The sequence below is a fragment of the Halichoeres trimaculatus genome, unplaced genomic scaffold (assembly GCF_033239565.1).
Source record: "Halichoeres trimaculatus isolate MK-OKI-2021-1 unplaced genomic scaffold, fHalTri1.1 fHalTri1_scaffold_20, whole genome shotgun sequence".
Taxonomy (NCBI): domain Eukaryota; kingdom Metazoa; phylum Chordata; class Actinopteri; order Labriformes; family Labridae; genus Halichoeres; species Halichoeres trimaculatus.
In genome coordinates, this window is record NW_027437198.1 from 25,625,261 (window position 1) to 25,649,139 (window position 23,879).

At 39.8% G+C, this 23,879-nt stretch overlaps 1 protein-coding gene across 2 annotated transcripts in view; it reads right to left on the reverse strand.

Moving 5' to 3' along the window:
- The window catches only part of znf385c (zinc finger protein 385C), a 187,811-nt gene that overhangs the window by 115,844 nt on the left and 48,088 nt on the right, over window positions 1-23,879 (reverse strand). For both annotated transcript variants that reach the window (XM_074696949.1, XM_074696948.1), the window contains exon 2: window positions 10,298-10,627. In XM_074696949.1, coding sequence (XP_074553050.1) covers window positions 10,298-10,625 — 328 coding nt within the window. In that variant the 5' untranslated portion in view covers window positions 10,626-10,627. The remainder of the gene's footprint in view (window positions 1-10,297; window positions 10,628-23,879) is intronic.

A 23,879-nucleotide genomic window follows, 5' to 3' on the forward strand; every position in this document is an offset into this window, starting at 1 on the left:
ATCATGATTAATCACAATTAGAATTTTAGTGTTCAAAAGCCCAAGCCCATAACTTGGTGATTAATTGCAAGTCAACTGGCTAACAAGCGATTAATTGTGATTAACTGCGATTAACTGCGATTAACTGCATTGTTAGCCAGGCTGATTTGCAATTAATTGCAACTAGATTTATATAGTTTAAAAGCCTGAGCCCATTACTTGGTGATTTATTGCAAGTTTTCCTGGCTAACAATGCGATTAATCGCAGTCAATTGCGATTTATCATGAATAATCACGATCACAATTTTATTGTTTAAAAGCCCAAGACCATTACCTGGTTATCAATCAAGTCAACTGGCTTATAATGCTAATAATGCGATTAATCGCGTAGCTAGCCACGTTGACTTGCGATTAATCATAGCTTAAATTTTATAGTTTAAAAACCTAAGTCCATTACTTGGTGAGTAGTTGAATCTGTTCAATCTGGCTGACAATGTGATTAATTGTGATTAATTGGCAATTAGAATTTTACTGTTCAAAAGCCTGAGCCCATTACTTGGTTATGAAATGCAAGTCAACCTGTTTAACATGCGATTAATTACAATTAATCGCGATTAATCATGATTAATCGCGATTAAAATTTTATTGTTAAAAGCCTACACCTTTTACTTGGTTAGTTATTGCAAGTCAACTGGCTATAATAGGACGTACGCAATTAATCATGATTAAAATTGTATTGTTTAAAAGCCCCAGAATGAAAATAAGAAAATACTAAAACAGACCAATCAGAGTTAAGCATCACTCTATAAAACAGACTCACATCAAATTGTATAATAGTCACTTCTCACACATGTACAGCATCTGTACATACATGTGTTGAGGTGTTGATTTTTTTTCTGCTGGGGGAAAGTATAAGGACAAAATGGCAACAGAAAAATAAAACACAGATGCACAAATGTATTCAAGCTGAAAATCCTGCCTTTAATCTGATTCCTCACGCTTTATTACAACAGAGCCAGAGAGATGGAGTCAGGCAGGGGCCATGATGAAGAGACCAATAAGAAGAGGAGGCTCACAGAACATAAACATACACAAACACGCCGCGCACAGCGATATATGCAGGAATCAAAGGGAAATGAGAGGATCATGGAAATAAAATAAATGCATATCCTCTCACTGGCGCACAGAAACACATCAATACGTGACACATTTATGCCTCCTCACAGGGCTGAAGGAGATAAACAGCAGAGAAATACAAACAACCACACACAGGCAAACAGGGCGCCTTGAGACTCCACGATTTATGGATCCAGATTCTCTTCAGCGGGTCATATCAGGCCGGGCTGCTGTCCACTCCCTCCTCCCCCTCCCTCCTCATCCACGGCTGTTTCATAATCAGCTGTGAAACATACGTTTATTTATAGCAGCAGACAATCAAGCCACATGTGTGTATCTGTGACAGAGAGGGGGGAGTGCTCGAGTGCATATGTGTGAGGCATTCATGTTTTAATCCTCTGTGATTGTGTTTTGGAGCAACTATCAGCGTGTCCTTGGTCAAACTTAATGGGATGCTAAATATAAAGTATTAAAGCTCATCTCCCTCAGAGGACCGGACTCTTTTCTGCTCACCAGAGGACAGAAGACGTGAGACGCAGCTCATCATTGTCAACACGTTCTCCTATGTGAGGTTTAATGATCTTCTGCTCCAACACATGCTGATAAGCTAATACACATGCATGCTCTTCTGAGAGCCATGCAAACAAAAAGTGAGAAGTACAAGAGTTCACCTGTCATAACCATAAATGCCTGAATAACATGTACTTTAAGATTCCAGGACAGGGGTCTGCAACTTTTACTTTCAAAAGAGCCATTTAGCCTCAGCCCCGCTTGATTAAAGTCATTCAGGAGCCACAAAATCTACTTTATCTTCATAATCAAGACAATAAAGAATGTAAACTCTATACATAGTTAAAATCTAGTAAATAATTGTCTAAATGGAAGGGTATTTTGGGGGGAATATACAGAATTGTCCATGCAACGTCTTGGTTTTAAACTTTTGATAATTTACAAGAAAATTAAAAAAAAAGTGCAAAATATCAAAAATATGCAAAAATAAAAAATGTTAAAAAACAAATTTTTTAATTAAAAAATTTTGATTTATTTAAAAATGCAATAAGTTGGAAAAAAAAGAAATTTGCAAAAATTTTAAATGAGTTTGAATTTTCAAAATTTGTGAAAGGTACAAGAAAATTAAGTTTCATAAACTTGCAAAAATGTCAAAAAAATGGAAAAATGTTGGAATTTCATAAGTTGCAAAGAATACAAAATTTTCTACAATTTTTTAAATTTGCAACAGTTTGAATGTATTCAAGAATACAAAAATGTCAAACAATCCCCAAATTTCAAAAATCTGTAAAAAAAAAATTAAAGATGGCTGTTAATTTACAAAACTTTAAAAAAAAACAAGGAATGTTTTATTTTCAAAAGATTGCAAAGAAAATTGAATTTTTCTGAAAATGTATTAAATTTGCAACATTTTGAAACTTTTAAAAAAATGCAAAAATTTCAATTAAATTTGAAATTTTGTAAAAATTAAAAAGAATTGTTATTTAATAAATTTGCAGAATTAAAAAAAAATTAGGGAACATTTAAATTTGATAACATTTATTGATTTTTCAGCTTGAGTCATCATTTTCTGTTGTTTGCTAATGTCTTTGTGATGACCTTATGATGTGATGTGATGAATATTTAGTTAAAAAAAAAAAACTAAAGCAGGTCTTTATTTAGTGTCAATGTATTTAATCATCAATGACATCTGTAAGAAAAATAAATGTTTTCATTTCAATAATATTTTTTAAAGCTAAAGGAGCCACTGCAGAAGAGTCAGAGAGCCGCATGAGGCTCCCGAGCCGCAGGTTGAAGACCCTTGTTCCAGGAAGACTTTCAATCCAAACACAAGGACATTTTGAGTCGTCAAAAAGTGTTTACTTCAAACTTGAACCTAAACTTTTTTTTCTGTGGCCTTGGGGACAGATCTAAACACACCGGCTGCTTTTCTGCTGAACAACGTAGAGGACAAACTTGTTCTCAAGTACATCTCATCCTCGTTAAAGGAAACAAAAAACACTCAACACAAGTGTTTTCTGAAGAAGTATCGTAAACACACAAATACCACTGCTCATGCTCGATTCACTGCGGCCAAATTCAGGACCGAAACGGACGCTTTCTGCACGGCAGCATCAAAGAGAAGACAAGCCAATGAGAAAATTCACCTTGATGAAAACTGCACGTTGCTTACTTTTGGATCGGGGAGATTTTTTTAAACACTATGCAGATGGTGGAGACTTAAATACATCAGACGTGAATAAACAAAGACGGTAAACGTGTGAAATATCTCTCTGCCTCTGAGTTTTGTTCTTGCAAAAAGTCATCTGTGGCGTTGAAATATTACCAGAGATGTGATTGTTTTCTCTTTTGGACAGGATGAAATATAGCCAGCATTAGCCGCTGTAAAAGAGCCGTGACAACATAAAAAATATCTGCTGGATTCCTTTTAGTCTTTCTTTATTTTGTCTCCTGGAAAGTTTTTTCTTCAGCCAAAAATCAGATTCACTGAAGGATGCAAGTGTTTGAAAACACGTTCGTTAACTGATAACTGGCAAAAATCTGCAAAGCTAACGCGCTAATCCAAACATCCTGATGACAACTGAGATTCTCTAGATACGTCCTCCACCAAAACAGGGTGAAACAACTTAATCACTGGTGTATTCCTCCTTCAGTGAGACTGACTGCACCACATGTCCAGCTCCACACCAGGAGGAGGGAGGGATGAGGAGGAGGAGGGAGGACGAGGAGACAGGGGAAGGAAAAAAGAGCCTGAACCCACTGTCAGCTCAGTGAAGCAGAGAGGGAGGGAAACGCACGCCGACATGGAGACGAATCGCTGGGAGACACACACACACACACACAGGAGCATGTTTATTTCGCAGACTAACATGTTGTGTTCTTTATTCATGCAGGCTGTAAACACACAAACATCCAAATTAAGAGCAGAGGCCTCACTGTACGGACGCCGGCGCTGACACAAACAGATGCACCGAGCTGTATTTGTGTTTCCTCGGCACAAGTTACGCATCTGCAACATTTAAGAGCTCTAAATATATCTGAGGCAGACGTGCAGGATGCACATGTATGTACTGAGGTAAACACACACACACACACACACGCAGGGAGCAGAGGAGCTGTGGTGGAGCTGAGGACACAGTGGGGCGGGCTGCCTCAGGGAGTCAGCAGAAGGTGAGCAGAGATAAGGCTGTGTGATTGTGACTGCATGTCAGAGAGAATCTGCACAGCAAAACAGTTCAGCATTCCCTCCCCGTGACACACACACACACACACACTCACACACACATCTACAACACACAAACACATACCCCCCAAACTTTTTGTTATGCAGTCTGCATCACCTGCAGCAGTGTACCCAAACAGGGAGTGAAGACATCACATGGCCCGTGTGTGTCGGACAGAGTCCTGCTTTATCGTAGCGTGGATTAAGTTTCTTCCACGCTCTCCAGTCTGCTGAGCCCGAACAGGAAGTAGGCATCAAAGTGCCAGACGACAACGGCAGAATGTTTAAACAGTTTGCATCGCCTCATGTTCTGTGTTGAAATTCACACATTGCAGAGACCACAGAGGAAACGACGTTAGTGCAGGTGCTCCAGACTTCAGCCAGAACAGATTCATTAATTATTTCCAATAAAAACTTGAACCTGAGGATTTTAAGAAAGCAGCTGCTGCATGGGTTAGAAAATAAAGCCAGAGTGAAAATGCAGAAAGGTGCAGTTCCTTGAATGTCCACTTGAGGCTGGCTTCAAAAAGCAAAGAAACCAAATAAAGTGCATGTTTTGTAGCTGAAACAAGAAGTTTGAGCAGAAGTTTCTCTAATGAGAAAAGCTCAAGTATCAGTTTGTTAATTCAACCCCAGCTGGGAGACTTTGACATCACTCAGCAAACACAGTGAGAAACAATGCCCTAATCACAAAAAAAAGTGGCGCTACAGGTCGAGTTTAGCAACAGAACTTGGGCTATCACAATATTAGGATATATTGCAATATTCTACACAGCTAACTTTTTGATTGAAAACAACTTTTTTATTTTATTGTGTCTGAAAGAAAGTCAATTAACTTGAAAACATAAAATGCATCAAATTTGCACAATATATCGGTATCAAAATTGGTATTGGCTGATATTAACTCAGCTTCCAGCCATTTTCAGAGCATCTTGAACGATCTTTCAAGACCCAAATAATCGTGTTTTCTCTGACTGTGTCAACACCAAAACTACCTAAGAAAAGTGGACTCTCTTCTTTTATGTCTCTCTTTCTGATTTTGATCAAAAAAAAACAGGCAAAATGTGCTTTATTTTGATCGTGTTCATCCCGGGCTCTCCATCCTCTGATCCTCTTCATGGTCGTCTTTTCTCACGATTGGGCCTCTTTTTCTCTCTGAACTACCTCAACACATCATCTCAGATTGTTTTTTCTTCAACACCAATATCGATATCAGTAAATATCGGTTATCGGCCATAACAACAATATCAGCCAAAATTTTCAAATTGGTGCATCCCTATATTTGTCATTTAAACTACTGTGATAAAAATGTTACAAAAAATAATGATTGGGTGAAAGTCATGGTCAGTTGGTGGAAGTGATACTTTGTGTAACCAAGGTTACTCAAAAAAAAAAACGGTACTGCGCAAAACATGACTATAATTATTACTTTATCTAAATTAAACTTCATATGATTTTAAAATAACTGACCCAAGAACAGAAAGAAAACATTGATGTGCATAAAAACCCACATCACCAAGTTTAAACTTTGGAGATACTCTGAGATTATATTTATTGTACAGTTTATGTGCAACAAACAGCAGAGAAGCTCTTTGGCACCATCTACTGCAGTGGAGGTGTGAAAGACGTATTGTACTTCCAACTCACCTAAAATATGAATTTACATTTTAACGAAAATATCAATATTAAGAGTTGAAATATTGACATTTTATCACAGGTCAAAGTATCGAGATAAATTGCTGTATCAATATTTTTTCACACCTCTGTTTTTCACGCCACAAATATGAATCACAGCACATCCAACTCCATACAGCTCCGTGTCAACCCACTCTTTACATTTCCAGCTACATCGCTACATGGCTACAGGCAGAACAAAATATAAACACTTCAGATTCAAGCAGAGACTCCACAGCTAAAGCATCAGAGAGACAGAGGCCAAAGAATCACAAACACAAATAAAGCTTTGCCAAATGAAAAGTTTCAAAACTTCTATTTTCATAGATTAGAAAAAATACATTTTATAAAAAATCTGCCAAAAAATGTTTTATTTAGGATGTATTGATCACAATCAGTGATAGACAAATTAAATATGAAGCTTTATAGATGAGAAAACTCAAATGACACCAGATGGTGCCAAAATGTGCAAAACTGGCCATTTTAGAGACTTCGCCTGAACTCTCTGAACAAAAACCTCTTTAATTCTCTCTCTTAAACCTCTCTTTAATTGTTCAATTTCACTTTATCAGAGTCAACTTTTGCAGAGTTAATGTTCACATGTTGTACTATGGTTTGTTAAAGGTTCAGAGCTGCAGCTGCAGGTTAGCCTACATTTTTTAAATTTTTGCAAGGTAGCATCTTTATTCACTCTTTACTAGTATCATATCTACTCATGTTACAAGTTTCCCCCCTACTAAGACACCTAAGTTTCTTAAATGGACTCTGAAGCTGCAGAGATACAATCATTTTTATTACTGGTGTCAGTTTTGGGGCAGAGATCTGAAAAGGGTTAACCTGCTGTGTTAGCTTAAACAGCGTTTTTTAAACATGTTTGGTGTTTTGTTAGCGTTTAGCTTCAGTTATATAAGTCGTATAATGTTTATCTCTCCCTCTAATTGGAGGTTCAGGTGATCCAGCTCAGCCCCGTCCTTAAGCTCTCTTATCTTCATTAGTCTGATAAATAAACAGCTGTCGTCTGCCACGAACAGCACCCCTCCTCTCTGTGGGAGACACAAGGTTGAACTTGCTAACTAGCGAGCTAAAGTGTTAGCCACACTGTCAGGCGCAGTGTTTTCACACCACCTCATGAAAACAAGTCGTCCACGCTTTCTGCTGCAGACTGACGCTGACTGAGAGGAGGATAAAAGCAGCGAGCGTCTGTACGTCCTCTTGGAATAAACATATACGCATAAAAAGTGATGAGAAACGTGCACAGATGCAGATGTGTTCATAAACAGACATTTTTAAAGCTCCATTTCTTTTTGTCAGCAGAGTCCAGACCCTGAGAATCCTCCTGGGTGTCCTGTTGGGGAAGTGTGGACCTAAGCACTTTGTGTATAAATGCAAAAACTAAATTTCCAGCCCAGCTTGGTTTTTCTTACTTGCTGATCTCAGGCCCTGACAGCGCTAATGGAGAAATATCTGAAAAGGCTGCTGAAAGTCTTCTGTGAGTGTTGGATTTCTCCCAGCACAGCTTTCCTGCCCACAAAGTTCCTTCTTTGCAAACAACAGACTTCTACATTTGTACTTTTGTCAATCAGCGCCCGCGGCGTTCTCCTCCTCTGTGATCATTAACCGAACACAGACGAGCGCCGTCATTGACAGCTTGTTCCTTTTCTTATCGTCAGCTGCTGAGGCAAAGCTAAAATAAAACATCAAAGCGGTTTCATCTCCTGTCATGTCTGCCGCCTAATGCATTCCTTAGGTACGGTTTACAACTCCTGAATTAAATCAATATTTCATACTCGTGCAGACTTCTGACAAAATAAAGCAGGGAGATACATCACTGACAGCGGCTTCATAAAGCAACCACAGGCGGAGTCACAGGCTGGGAGCGGCCTTTTGGCTTCACTGCCAAAATGATGCATGTGACCAGATTCATCATTCAGCGGTCATAACTCAGCAGCTTCTCAAACACGGTTTTCACGTGTGCACAGATATTTAACCTCTGCAGGATTAATTTCAGAGACAGAAAAACACAAAAACAGCAAAACCATATCAGATCTGCCCAGTTACACCGGTCTTTTTCCTCTTTCTCCTCATTGGTTCTTTTGATATGGCACATTTTGTTTTTTCAGTGATGCAGAACACCTGAATGTGGCACCCTTTAAGTCCCCTTGCAGATAAACACATGTGCAATACATTTTTAGGTTATGATGTAAAACAACAAGAACAATCCTCCAACTCCTGGATCCTAAACCAGTGCATATCTGAGTCTAACGCCAAGTCTATGTCATTAGTGCTCGAGTCCAAGGTGAGGAACAATCCCTGAGAATACTTGTTGGTCTCAAATCCAAGTCCTGCACCTGAGCACTCAACAGACTTCACAAAAATAGAATATAATATTCACAAGTGTGTTTAATAGGGAAAGACCAATAATTGGCAGGGCAGGTTGTCCAATCAGATGGTACTGTGGGTGGGACAATGCTAGAGACAGAGTAGCAAATGCAGGCATAGAGGTGTGGCTGTATTGGAGCCAAACTAACACATTCAAAAATATAATTTCTTATCGGTCACTGGATTACAAAAAAAAGGCTGTTGCCAAAATGCCTCAGAATGCTAGATATCAGTGCTAATGATCAGCCTGGAGTGGCCGATAATCTGCCATGAGGGGGCTCCCCTAGCCAACAATCGTCCCAGCGGCCAGTAACCAGCCCGGCGGCCATGATCAGCCAATAACCCCCCTGAAGGGTTCCCACAGTCCATAATCAGCCAGGGAGACAATAATTGACCCAACAGCCAATAATCAGCCCAACAGCCAATAATCAGACCAACAGCCAAAAATCACACCAACAGCCAATAATCAGACCAACAGCCAAAAATCAGACCAACAGACAATTATCAGACCAACAGCCAATAATCAGACCAAAGGCCAATAATCAGACCAACAGCCGAAAATCAGACCAACAGACAATTATCAGACCAACAGCCAATAATCAGACCAAAGGCCAATAATCAGACCAACAGCCGAAAATCAGAACAAAGGCCAATATCAGACCAACAGCCAATAATCAGACCAAAAGCCAATAATCAGACCAACAGCCAATAATCATCTTCCTGGATGATAATTGGCCCTAGGGCTGATTATCCGATATTCCTCGTGAAGAATTTCATCAGTCAATAATCAGATCAACAGCCAATAATCAGACCAACGGCAAATTATCAGACCTGCAGCCAATAGTCAGACCAATGGCCAATAATCGGCCAAACAGCCAATAATCAAACCAAGGGCCAATAGTCAGACCAACAGCCAATAATCAGACCAACAGCCAATAATCAGACCAACAGCCAATAATCAAACCAACAGCCAATAATCAGACCAACAGCCAATAATCAGACTAATGGCAAATTATCAGAAGGACAGCCAATCAACAATCAGACTGGCAGCAAATAATCAAAACAACGGCCATTAATCAGACTGACGGCCAATAATCAGCCTGGCAGATGATAATCAACCGATTATCATGCTGAAGGGTTTCATCAGTCAATAATCAGCCAGAAAGCCAAATATTGGCCTGGCAGCCAATAATCAGACCAACGGCCAATAATCTTTTACTGCGAGTGAATATCAGCCTCAAATATTGGTTATAGGCTTTCTTGACTACTGATTATGGGTATCAGTATCAGCCCTGAGAAAATATATCTGTCTGTTTCTGGTTTTTAATTTAGCAAAATGTTCATACAACTTTCACTGAGGCTGCCATCTTGTGCCACCATGTTTCTACAGCAACACAGAGCAGACAAACTAGCTGAGGCCACATGTTCCAGTGGCTGCTCACAACGTACGGGCTGGAAGATGAAGAAAAGGAGAAAAAAATTCAATCATTTCAGGAAAACCAGAGAGAGAAAGAGCTAATAAGTCAAAGTGACAGAGCAACAGACCGATCCGCTCTGTCCTGATCGCCGCTGTGACCAGAATGACAAAACGTCAGACTTAACTCCCCCTGCGTCACGAGCATCAAACACAAGCAGCACTTAATTAGCTCCTCACTCACTGACTTCAGTCCACTGCGCTGAGTGTATATGTGTGTGTGAGTGTGTGTGAGTGTGTGCTCAGCCTCAGGCTCGGTCTGAACACATTTCAGCAAACAGAATCCAACTGAACACAAGTAACAGCCTGAGTGGGTCTGTGGAAATCTGCATGTCCCCACTGAGCTCCACAGGGTTAGAGAATCCTTCAGCACACTGACCCAGAGTTCTGCAGGTGGATCTGGTTTTGGGACCATGAATAGGAACAGGGGTCAGCTGACGTACCTGTGCTGCTCGGCATCTTCCCGTTGCTGATCTGCTTGAGTCTCTTCTGATGGGATTTCCCGTTGTAGTGGATCTGGGCCTGAGCGGCTGAGTTGAGCTGGATGTTGCAGACCTCGCACAGCGTGTAGCTCCGATGCTTTCGCTCCCGTTTGGCTCTGCAGAGCGCAGAGGGCAGGGCACCCCCTGCTGATTGCTCATCCGGTACTGCACCCTCATCCTCCTGGCCGTCGCAGCACGGCTCGCCGTCCGTCATCATCAGCCGGCTGCCAAAGCCTCTCCTGTCCAGCTCGGCGTCGGGCAGAGCTGACGGGCTGAACGGACGCTTCATACCTGTGAGAGGAGAAGACGAAAAGGTCAGGATGATGCAGAGGTGAGGGTGAGAGGTGAGGTGTTTGAGCGCTTTAATCTCATAACGTCTGACGCTCCCTGAAGCTCCAGTGTTTGCAGCGCAGCGTGGAGCACAGGCCCAGGGATTGAGGTATCACTTTGCAGAGTCTTGGCTGAACCGGCTCACCCGGCACACAAAGCCGGTCTGTTTAAACCTGATAGCTGCTGTACACACACGGGAGAAATGCCCCTGATTCCCACAGCTTTGTAAGGAGTGTGTGGAGCGTTCCTCCCTTTTTGTCTGATGCTGGTCATGCTTGTCATCACCCGCCAAACAAGGTGACACCTGCACACACACATGAGGAGACACAGGGAAACACAAACAGGACACACTGGGCTCAGATGAGGCCGTGATGGTGGTGGTGGTGGTCTTGGGTGCAGGGACGCACCACTTGGGGGAGACAGAGTGCTGCAGCGAGGCTCTCTGAGGACCACGGAGGCCCCTGTGCCAAGCTGCTCCACATGTGATGCATCCGAGCTGAGCGAAAATGCTGCTCTGCCTCTGCGTAGCTTTTCATTCAGATAGACAAACAGGAAAACAAGAGGGAGTCGGGGCTTAGGAATCAGCTCTGATGATGTTTGCTGACATGGAGGTTCAGATTAGGACGGCAGAGCTACAAACGTGGAAGCGTGTGGGACCTTAAGCTGACACGCTCGTCCCATGTGCATGTTTGTGCATCTCACTGGAAGGACTCCAGGCCTCCCTGACCTGGATATGTGGATGTTAACAGGAGAGCAAAGCAGTGATATCAAAAGATGCAAACAAGCAAAGTGACATTCCTGTCAGGAGAAGACTCTGCTGGAGCGTTTCAGTTCGACTGTGGGTTTGTCTGTGGTCAGAAAGACAGCGTCCCAGGAGAGGCCGAGTCTGAGGGAAGAGCTGTTTGTTTCCAGCTGCTGTCTTTATAAATAAATAAAGCAGCAGGTCTACAGTAGCTCTGTGAAGGATTGAGACATCACTACAGGAAAAAAGTCCCAGAAATACACCCAGCTGTGAAATCCTGCTGCTGGCTCTCTGCCTCCGCCCTGAGTTATTTACGTAAACACACAAACGGCTCTGACACACTCACACACACTCTCACTAAAGTGAAGTGAGGTCTGTGATGCATACATACCTACGTGCATGAAAAAACTCACAAACACACTCACACACCAGCGCCGGGGCTCAAAAACACATTAGGCCGAGCAGCCTCCATGAAAGCCGCTATTCACGATGCCAATCTGGGAGCACTCAAGAGGCTCCATCAGATGTTTTCTCAAAAAGCTCAGAGCGATGCTGCTTCTCTCTGGCAACCAATGAAAAAAAAAACTCTGTGGTCTTTAACCACGCAACCTCCTCGCCCCGCTGCCAAACTGCGCAGCTCGCCGACTCAAATTAGCACGGCTGCAGAAGTACAAGCCTCAATGAAGACGTAAAGGACAGAACGTACAGAGCAGATGTTACAGCGCTCTGTGCTCCATCACTAATCACAGCCAGAGGAAGATCTCCACAGAACGTTCACAACAGGGATGGGAGAAAAAAATCAGGAGTTTTTGTTTGACAAAATAAAAATTGGGATTCTTCGTCACAATTACTTTTTCTTTTTTTTCAAATTCAAATTCTTCATTTCAGTTTTTGTTTATAAACTGGATTTGAAAAAAGTTCCCATTTTTCTCCAGCAGAGGGCTCCTGACATTGCCTGTAGACATCATTATCATCATTTAACTTTTTCCCATGATCTAGTGTTAATAAAGCAAACTTAATAAATCGCAAAAATCGTAAATATTAAAGATCCGCGATTTAAATTGAATCGGCACCACAAATATCGTAAAAAAAATCCAATTGTGGGAATAACATATCGTCCCAGCCCGAGTTGACCAATTAGCTCACTGGCAGATCCCAGACTGTTCAGCCAGAAAGCGTCACATCTCAAGTACCAAAAACAAATAAAGGCGTACCTCAAGGTTCAGTTCTGGGACCACTCTTATTTACTATCTATATCAACTTCCTGGGTCAGAACATGATACCTACTCCTCATATTCTTAAAATAAAACTCAAGATCAACCTTTTTAATCTGATTTTAAGATGATTGCTTTTTTCTGTTACATTTTAACTTATTTTAACCCTTTTATTTTGTTTTATTGCTACACTTCAGTTCAGATTTTTTGTTTAATGTTGTTTATTATCCTATTTTAGCTGATTTTATTATACATCTGATGTTACACCTCCTCATTTTACCAAAATATTTATCCAACTTTTTTTTTACATTGTTATATATATATATATATATATATATATATATATATATATATATATATATATATATATATATATATATATATATATATATATATATAATTTTGTTTTAGCTCCTGTGTTTCCTCATTTTGATTAAAGATGGAATTTATAATGCAATTTTCTGCTTTTTTATTCCACTATACAAATAAAGTTTGACTGATTGAATGAATGTTCCAAATGCTAATTTTCACTTCTTTGCTGATGATACAGTTATCTATTGTAGTGCGCCTACACTACTGACTGTACATTGAGTGAACAGCAGAGCTTCACCATTCACCACTGTACGGTTTTGAAGCCAAAATATAACCCGTCACAGGCGCTGCTATTGGCAGCCAGAGTCTGCACAGTAGAGGCTAAAAAGGAATCTGAGTGGAGCTGAATGACAAAAGTAACATTTTTTATTTCTTTTGAGAGTCTAATCTCTCCTTGGTTCTCCGCCTGACTAATTTTACAATCCCTGAAAAAAATACACAAGAACAGCAGCTGTCAATCATCTTTAATGTGACATAAAGCTTTGTTTTTAACCACTAATAACTAAAGAAAACAAAACTTTCAGAAAAAAGAGGACTTGAATACAAGGCAAACCAAATGATATCTTCAAACCACCACAGCAATCAGACGTGAGAAACATTTCTATGAGGTGTATTCATTTTTTAAAGTTTGACCACAGCCCATCTGGAATGACTGGGGAGATGGAGTTTTTGACCTATACTGCAGCCAGCCACCAGGGGGAGCAGTTTTTGTGGCGACCTCACTTTTAGCCGAGCAAGATTACTTTTTTTTTTTTTTTTAACACTTTATGGTTACTACTTGTTCTAACTTGGGGAAAACTAAACTCATGTTGTTTCATCTGCAAGAGCAACAAAGCAAAGTTTGCGAAAACCTTCGACATCAACAGTCGAGAAATGAAGCTTGTTTCTTCTTTAAAGTATCTGGGGTTTTTACTTGGCATAAAATTGTCTTTTAAAGAGCACATCCAGCATGCTGCTAGAAAGCTAAAGGCTCGGATTTTACTGAAGAATCAAGTCTTGTTTGTCTTTTAATGAATGCTTCTGCTCAGACTCTGCAGATGTTGGACAGTGTGTATGATGGCGCTCTGGATTTCTGACTCATCACTGTAGTTTATACTCTGAAGTCAGATGGACTTCTTTAAGTTCATGTCCTCTTGGACACTGGCACAGGTTCATTTACAAAGACATGGCTATCTTTCCTCATTATTAATCTTAAAAGATGGATTTCACAACCTGAGATTTGTGCAGTTTGTTGTTCCCAGAGTCCGAATACAACTGACTGTCATCGATATCAAAGACCGTTAGTTTCTGTGTTCGACGCTCTTTAAAACAAACTCCTCATTATCGATTCAGATCATTCAGCTTAGCGTTTGTTTTTTGGTCTTCTTTACAGAGATATTAACTCAGCAGGAAATAAAAACATGTTTCCCCATCTGTTACACCATCTGCATTTTAATTGTGAGCTGTGTTGTCATGGGTCTACAAAGCAACTTTTAACATTTTCAGTCTTTTTGAAGGCGTGTTGTGTTTTTTTTTCCACAACTAAAAAAACATTTGCTCTTTTTTGGTTTGTTTTTATTCCTTACAAATGAAATAATTTAGTGAAACAGGTCCTTTTTGTTTAGTTTTTAACTTTCTAATGGTGCAACTTAATGGTTTACAAAAAAAACGTCAACTTTTAGGATCTGGTGAGGCGGTTTAGGAATGATTTTATGGGTTAAACCTCCTGTAAAATAAAAGTTTTGTGACTTATTGTTTTTTTTTCTTCACAAGCTATAAAATTCTACTGATTTATTAAATCATACTTCACATTTTAAAAATGATTCACACATAAAACTTGAGGCCAACATAGTCAGAGTCCTGCAGGAAGATGCTCACACACTCTCGCACACACTCACACACACACAGAGACCTGCAGGATGACTTGTGGCAGGACACTGTCAGGAGGAAACCCTGGGGAAGAGGAGACAGGCCTGGCAATGCTGCCGGCCACGCCAAGTCCCCTGCCTCCCCTGCCTCCCCTGTCTGTGGGGCTCTTCTGCCTGCAGCGCCGCCCTCCCTCCTCCCTCCCTCCACACGGAAACCATCAATCACTGCTGTGATCTCGCTGAAAGAGCCCGTCTCACTCAGCATAGCAGCTCAGCAATAAAAGCTCTATTTATGATGGTACGCCTGCTGCTCGCTGATCCTGAAATACTACAGCACTTTCCTTTAGCTCAAACCGGCTCTAACCACTGAGCCCACCGTGACGGGCTCCCCCCCCCCACAGTTGGCGTTTGGGGTGTCAGCTCTCCCAGGTGCAGGGAGGAACCGGCCTCCAGATGGACCGGTGCAAACATGCTCGGCATGTTAGCAGCTCTTCAATCACACTGATGAGAGCGGGAAGCTGTGTGCACTGAATTCACACACACACACACAGAGTCGCAGTTACCCTCGGATGGTGTAAACAAGGAGGAAGCAAGTCAGCAAACACACACACAGCTACACAGAAGACTGAGTTTATACATCCCTGCCCGGGGCACATGGGCTGACCTTGATAATATAAACAAACACAATCAACAAAAGATGAAATCCAATCAGCGGGACACGCATCGCAGCAGCCAGAACGCACATATTTATTCTGTGCACACTGCCTCAGGAGGAAAACACACACATGCATGCAGGAAAAGTCGAGTGTGACTAAATTTTGACGGCCACTGCTGCCGCTCTGACATGTTTCAGGAGCCAAACTTTACAGACAACTTGACTACATCAGGTCAGTGATCAGGAGGAGCAGGGAGAGGACAGTGAAAGGAGCACAAAGGAGCTTGTGTAATTGCCTTTATCAAAGTCAAATTAGTGTCATCACCGCTGAATTCTCATTACTGCGACGACAGAACAGGCTGAGGTCTTTGAAGTCCCATGCCTTTGTGTCCAGAGCATCACGGTTGATTATGAGGAGTTCATGCTACAGTTGTCTAATGAGCCTAATGATACAGGAATCACTTCTTTGCTCAGACAGACGACACGTCCACAGTGTGGTCGGGTTTGGAGCGGTTAGCTGAGACTCTGCCTCTGCCAGCTCCAGCTCCAGCTCCAGCTCCAGCTCCGGCTCCAGCTCCAGCTCCAGCTCCAGCTCCAGCTCCAGCCCGGGAGTAAATAAAAAGCAGTGGCACATAAATTGATGTATTTTCTCTAATCTTTGTTTGCAGCAGCTCTCTGCCAGCGCATGGGGAGGGCATTTGTTCCCAGTGTGTGTTTGCCTGTGCACGAGTGTGTGTCAGCATGTCCTCGCTAGAAAAAAAATGTTTCACCAGGGGGAAATTTATCCAGCATCACACCAATCCTATTTCTCTGGCTGTTTGTATGTGTGTATATGTGCATGTGTGTGTGCAGGCCTGTTTAGCTTATTACTCACGTCGGGCAGAGGAGAAAGATAAAAGAACAAGAGCTGGAGAGGAGGAGGAGGAGGAGACGAGCTGGACAGGAGTGTGACTGATGACAGGAGCGGGCTAATAAAGAAAGTTGTTTACTGTCGGTGCAGGAGGAAAACGTGCACATCCAGAGACGGGAAAGTGGAAAACTGAGGGGTCATATCTGCTCCTCTGGATGGATGTGTCATTAGAAGAGAAATGCAAACAGGATCAGTCTGAAGGATTGTTCTGGAAGTCGTGAACATGATGCACAAGTCAGCTCTGTGGTTAAATTCTGCAGCATTAACTAATTTGACGTTTTACATCTTATTTGTAGTGGAAATTGTCTTATTATACTTGATATGAGCCAGATTCAACTGACAAGTCCAGAAACGTTCTTATTTCAAGATATTAACAGATTAAAATGAGGTCTGAATTGCTTCTAAGAAGTAAGAATAAAACCTGGCAATTAATTGCTAAATTTGGAATCTCACTCACTCAAGTTCAACTTAATCCCTTAAAATTACAGATATAAGCTTTAATTTCCCTTTTAGTGACGTGTGAAATTCTGCTCCTCTGGAAATCCTCCAAACTCCCTTTTTCAATTTCCAGGATTGGAGAAGATGTTGATCAGTTAAAGGCAGTTCAAACAATCAAAAAAAGAAATGGAAATGTTTTCTTACTTATTACCACTTATTGCCAGACTTTCCTTAATCTTAAAACACCCCAGACCCTCTCTTCCCTTTTCTTTTCTCCATTTTGTTTTCAAATTTTTGTTCTTCCTAATATTATTGAAATTATTTTTTATTTCATTTTATCTTCCTATTATTAATGTTACTATTTATTTAATTTGATTTGATTTTTTCATCTTCAAATTATTATTATGTTTATTTTATAATTTTTTTATTTTTTCTTCTTCCTATTATTGTTATTATAATTTGTTTATTTTATTTTTTCTTCTTCTTTTTATTGTTTTTATAATTTATTTTTTAATTTTAATTTTTTTAATTTTTAATTTTTTTCTTCCTATTAGTTATTATTCTTTTATCCTTTTTTATACTATTTTTTTCACTTTATTTTATTTTTTCTTCTTCCTATTATTGTTATTATTATTTATTCACTTATTTTTAATTAATTTATTTTATTTTTATGCATTTATCACATTACTTGCATTGTTAATGATTTCTCTATCTGGAACAATGACTTTGATTATTTAACCTTGGAAAATTAATTTAAAAATTATATTTATATTTTTGTTGTTGAGTACAGAGACATTGTTCATAATAGTGTTGAAGGAAAAAAAATTTAAATAAAATGTATGTTTTGAATTTATGTAATTATTCAACCTTATTATGTCTGAAATAAAAAAAATAAAAAAATAAATAAAAAGTTAAAAAAAAAATTAAAACAGCTTGTCAAGTTTCCCAAAATCTGAAAAATGTCTTGATACAATAAACTTTTCTTACATTTTTTTTCCTGTTACAGCAATTCAAACCTAGTTTTTTGTCTTTAAAAAAACTTATTAAAATACATTTTTCTGGACTCTTCAGGTGAACGTTGCTCATTTAAAGGCCAAAAAGACATTTTTTTACTAATAATAAGAAAAAACACCTGCTTAGATTTTAGTTTCCAGCTGTGACACTTTGCTTCACGTCTGCTGCAAACATTTTCCAGACTTTCTCCTGCCGTCCAATCAAATAAAGACAAAAACATGCATGACTATAAATCTGAATCTGTTTCTCTGATCTTTCAGCACCTAGTCGAAATGTTTTCAGATTCCAACATGCAGCTTCATCACGTCCCCATCAGACGTGGCGTTTGCTTTAACCTCCAGAAGATGCTCGTCTCTCCTCTCCTTCTCTCTGACACTCGCTGTGTACGTCTGTTCTTTGGCCCCTATTTTGTTTTGCTCATTATCGTGGAGATATTTCTGCGTCTTCAACACACAGCCCTCGGGAAAAAGCTATCAAGGTGTGTCTGGATCTGAAATTGTGTGATGGACGGACTCTTTTTCTCCTCAGACAGAAACATGGGAGCTTATAGAGCTGCAAACGAAAGAAAATTAAACTCACAAAGGCCGAAGGCTTTCACACACATGATGGATAGCTTCTATCATCTGAATCACATTGGAGTGAACTGCATTTTCTGCTTTCATGTGAATAATTAGACAAACTAAGATAGAGACGGGCTACGGAAAGTTCTGCTTTCTTCTGGGGGTGGTATCATGTCGCCTTATGGAGGTGGTGGATTCATTTTTCACAATACATCAGAAGAAATATAGAAACATTCCCATTGCAGAGTGTAATCTGAGTATTTTAGCAAATATAAACCAAAGCATTGAGAGAGATCATCTGTGAATGACATGTTCTCATTTTAGGGCCCAGAGACAGGGACTCGAGTTTGCGACTCTAACTCTAGTTGCACTTCAGTCGCGCTCAACGAGGCTTGACTCTGACTTGTATGTTGGGACTCATGAACAGAGATTGAGGAAACTTCAACTAGCTGAATGTGATTCCTTCCTTTATTCACGGTTACCATGGTAACCACTTAATGTATCAGTTGCGTGCCTTGCAGCATCATGTGGTATCACTTGTATCAGATTACAAAAATGGTGACCTGCAGCTACTTGACCATTTGTAATTACGTTTATTTATAAATACTTCAAACAACACAGCACCAACAAAGTCTGCAGGATCTGGATCAAAGATTCTGGATCCACCACAACAAATTTCATCAGGCACCTGAAAACTCACCCTGATAGGTCAGTCACATTAGCACAAATGGACTGTTAGCTCAGCATTAGCTACGTAACATTTGAACGTATTATTTAATTTAATTTAATTTAATTTTATTTTATTTTTTTATTTTATTCAATTTTATTTATTTTATTTTACTTTATTTTATTTATTTCATTTAAACTTAAATGTGTAGGATTTTTTTATTTTTTTCCCTGTACAAAGTTCTTTATTATTATTATTATTATTATTATTATTATTATTATTATTATTATTATTATTATTATTATTATTATTTTATTATTATTATTTTATTATTATTATTTTATGTATTTAATTTTTTTTTTTTAGTTCATATATTCATTTATTTATTTATTTATTATTTTACTTTTTCTTTCTTACCACTTATGCTCCTATTTTTTCTATTTCTTAATATTAAGTGTGTATTTTTAATAATTTTACAGAAAGTTAAACTGGAGTTCATTGTATTCTTGAGATGCTTGGGGAATAAAGGCTATTCTGATTCTGATTCTGATCCTGATTCTGATCCTGATTCTCCGTCAGGCCCCAAACTGAACAAATTTCATAAACAAAGCTCAGTAAAGAGGCTCACAGACACGTCTGACTCCACTCACTGTGGCCCTCTTCACTCCTCGACCACAAAAAAAAGAACATTCCAACTTTTGCACTCACTGTTCAAACATCCGCCTGCTGAAAATGTGCTAAAGTTAGAGAAGGAGCAGGAAAAACAGCTCCATATTCGCCTTGTTCACATTTCACCACAAACCCAAACTGGGGAACTGCCCAGTACGAGTAACCACCGACACTGGGAGCGGTTCCATACAACACTAGATATACTTAGACAGGGACCAGCCCAGGCTGAGCCACAGTCAAAACACACACAGAGCAGAGTCCACCAGCTGCTCATTCATTCACACACACAATCTTTACTCTCTGGATCGCCGTGGATCCACAGGCTTTTCTCAGAGGTGTTGGTTTTACAATCTGCTTTGGCCAAAGCTTTTAACCTCATGTCAGCGTCGTGCTCCAGCAGACGTCAGGAACAATCTGAAACAACGGCCCAGCACATTGTATCATGACAGTCACACAATCTCAGTCTGTGAGCTTCAAACCAAAGGAACAGCAGAGTAAATTTACAGCACGCTGAAGCTTTCCTCTTCCCTGTCAGACGTCTGGGGAACGGGATTAGCTCAGAGCTGACTGGACGTAGATTATTCAGAGAGAGGAGATGCAATTTTCCCTTTCAGATAAGAGGCTCTAATCCTGCATATATTTAAAAATGACAAAACAGGCAAAGTAAGAACGACGCGCAGCTATCAGCTCATCTTCTTCTCTAAACACCAATGCAATTATTTCCTGATACGCTCAAACAGCTCTGTGCCGGAGTCTCCTCACTCGCGTGTTTGTCCGTGCACTGTGCAGACACCAGGGAGGCAGCTGGAGCCGGGATGGCTCGACTGATGGAGACGGGAGGAAACAGATAACCTTCAGGTGAGGAGGCTGCACCTGTGAGCCGTGTTGTTTCTCATGCTGCTCAGCCTGAATGTGGGAAAGAGCTTCTCTACACACACACACCAGCACACACTCCTCCCTCGGTGCAAACATATTTTTACACTAATATATTTCACAGTGGGTGGATGATCCCAGAGTTCTGAATAAAGACTACGCCACAGTAAATCTGCTGGTTTCTGTGGTCACACTCTGCTTTGAGGAGCGCTGATGTGCGCAGCAGATGTTCCCTCTCACAGACTCTCATTAACCACGATCAGGATCAGCTCTGACCCCAGATCACTTCAGGCCAGCGTGACAGGAACAGGTTAAGACACCTCATCTGGCAGAGAGAGCTGGAGAAAGTCCCAGAACCCCCTGCTGCTCTGACATTAAAGCCGTCATGTTGTTTTTTTTTTGCAGCGACACATCACAGCATCACGGCTCTCTGCTTTAAATCTCTCACAGCAGGTTGGAAACTGTCACAGTGATTCTTTCAGAGCAAACTCTGCTGACAGCTTTATCACGGAGGCTTAAATGTGACAGAAATACTTTGAAGATTATTTCCAGGATGTAAGAGTGCTGGTTGGGGCAGTTTGTGCTTACATCTTTTTAAAGTTAGTAATAATTACTTGTCAGATTTGAGGCAGAACTAGAAGTTTCCTGTGATGTCTTAGATCATATACACTAAATAAAATCCTGTGTTAACATTTAGTTGAACTAAATCTTCATCCCATCTGTCAATAAAGCCTGCCACCGCTCTACTTCACCTCCTACAACATCAACAGCCCACCAACTTTCCATGCACCTGTGGCTAACCTCAAGTTTTACAGCCCTGGGAAGATAACTACATCTACAAAGAGACTAATCTGGAAGAAAATACTGATTTTAATTCTGTGTGGATGGATTCATTTAACTGAGTCGGCTTAAAATGTATGCTTGATATGTGGCAAGACATTAGCAAACACGAAGAATAATGAGTAATGCTTTAATATCAATAATCAAATTCAAGCATTCTTTTGAAATTTTTGAAATTTTTGCAAATTCATATATTTCACTTGTTCTAGACATTTTGGAAATTTTTGAATTTCAAAAAAGATGTTTTTGAGACTTGAAAAATTAACACTTGTTTTTTAATTTTTGCATTCAGATAACAAAAAGGTTTTGGATGATTTCATAAATTTTTGAAAATTCAAAAAAGTAGTTTTGGGTATTTTTTTTTTTTTTTTAGGAAACTTTTGCCGGTTTTTGATTTTTTTTTTTTTAAATTTGAAAATTTAGCAAATTTTACAAATGTCATTTGTTTTTTTAATTTTTGAATTCTTTTTATTTTAAAAACTTTTTGGAAAATTTCATAAATTTTTGAAATTTCAAAAAAAAAACAATTTTGGTTTTTTTTTTATTATTTTTTAGGAAACTTTTGCCAGTTTTTGAAAAAAAAAATGAAATTTGAAAATTTCGCAAATTTTCGAATGTTTTTTTTTTCAGCATTTTTCCCCAAATTTTTAAAACTTTTTGGAAAATTTCATAAATTTTTTAAATTTAAAAAAAAGAAGTGTGTCTTTTTTTGGGAAACTTTTGCCAGATTTCGAAGTTAAAAATTGTTTGAAATTTTAGCAAATGTATGAAAAATAAAAAATTAACACATCACATGTACACTTTTATCAATTCAAAAAACGATTGTTTAGACTAGGGATGCACTGATCCAACTTTACCTGTCCCAATACTGATACTGATTCTTTGGTTTTGAGTATTGACTGATACTGATACAGATTCGATACCATCTTAAAATAATAACCTGCATGCTTTACTGTGGGAAAAGACAGGGAATGTTTTGAGTAAGAGAAAAAAATGAGTACATTTGGAATGGAACACTGAAGTTGATATGTATTCCAACTATAAGTATTAAAATGTTAAACAGCAGTTTGGTTAAAACAAAGCTTCAAAATTTACAGAAATGACTATTTAGTTGTAAATTTTGATACCCTGTAGACTATAAATCATAGTTTAGCATTGATGTCATGTTTGGACTGATCTTTCCCTGATCCAGCCTTTAGGGATTAGAATTTTATGCGCTTAATAGTCTTTAATGTGAAGATTAAGTTTATTTTGTGGCTCCTGAGTGACTTTAATTCAGATGGGCTGAGGAAAAATGGCTCCTATGAAAGTAAAAGTCGCAGACCCCTGGTCATGAGGCTCACTTCCTCCACAGAGACTCGGTCGTTGCTCAGATTTCTGGATCACACTCGGTGCCTCTCACCCTCCGTCTTCTCTGCTGGGGGCAGCCTCGCTCTGATTGCTCCGACTGCATTTTCAGAGCACGACCTGATTGTAATCTGTGCCGTGCAGACACAAAAGGCAGCGCATGCACACCCAAATGCATCATTTTTCAAAGTGAAAAGAATGAATGAAACTGCAGCTGTGCCCTTTAAATCTAAACCTGAGCTCTGAATCAAGTCGTCAAAGGTAACCGAGTTTTCCTCCACTGAAAACAAACTGTTTGAATCTGCAAAGCTGCTCCAGTTTGAAGATTTGTGGCTGGCAGCAGCTCAGTCTTCACACTTGAACTCTAATAAATCCCCTGGCTAAGGACTTGTTGACAATAAGATCAGGATTAGGTAACCCATGATTAGATTAAACTAGATTATTGGATTAGGTGAAATCAGAGATGCAGACGCTGCAAAGCCTGGTGTTAAGAGACTCGTGGAGAGGAACCTTATTGAATGAGACAAACAGCTGTGATGCACAAACAGACTGAGCCGTGTACAGCGTGCAGGGGGAGCTCTGTGGAAGAGGCCGCGTCACTAACAGGAGGATTGTTTGCTGCATACCTCAGATTTCTCTGGACTGAACATAACTTCATGCTACAGAGACAGAAATCCCTCTTTTTCCACTGATTCCCAGCGTCTATAAATACCGTCCCCTCCTCTAATAATTTGTTCTTGGGGTGTGTGTCTCTGTGAGCGGCATGGCAACATAAATAATGAGAGCTTCAAGCTGTGGGCAGATAATCCTTCCTCATGTCGGAGCTGGCACTGTGTGTGTTACTACACTGACGGATGCAGAGAAAGCTTATTGGCGAGTACAGCGAGCACGCCAGCATCAACACCGAAGTTGATCCCTGGATAATATGGTTGGATACTCTCTGTTTGATTCCACATCACACACGCACACGCTCAGATCGGCGTGCGCTCCTGAATCACACTCTGCTGCTGAAACAGCATTTCAGCAGCTCTTCATCTCCCTTCACGGGGACAGCTCTGCCTCAGA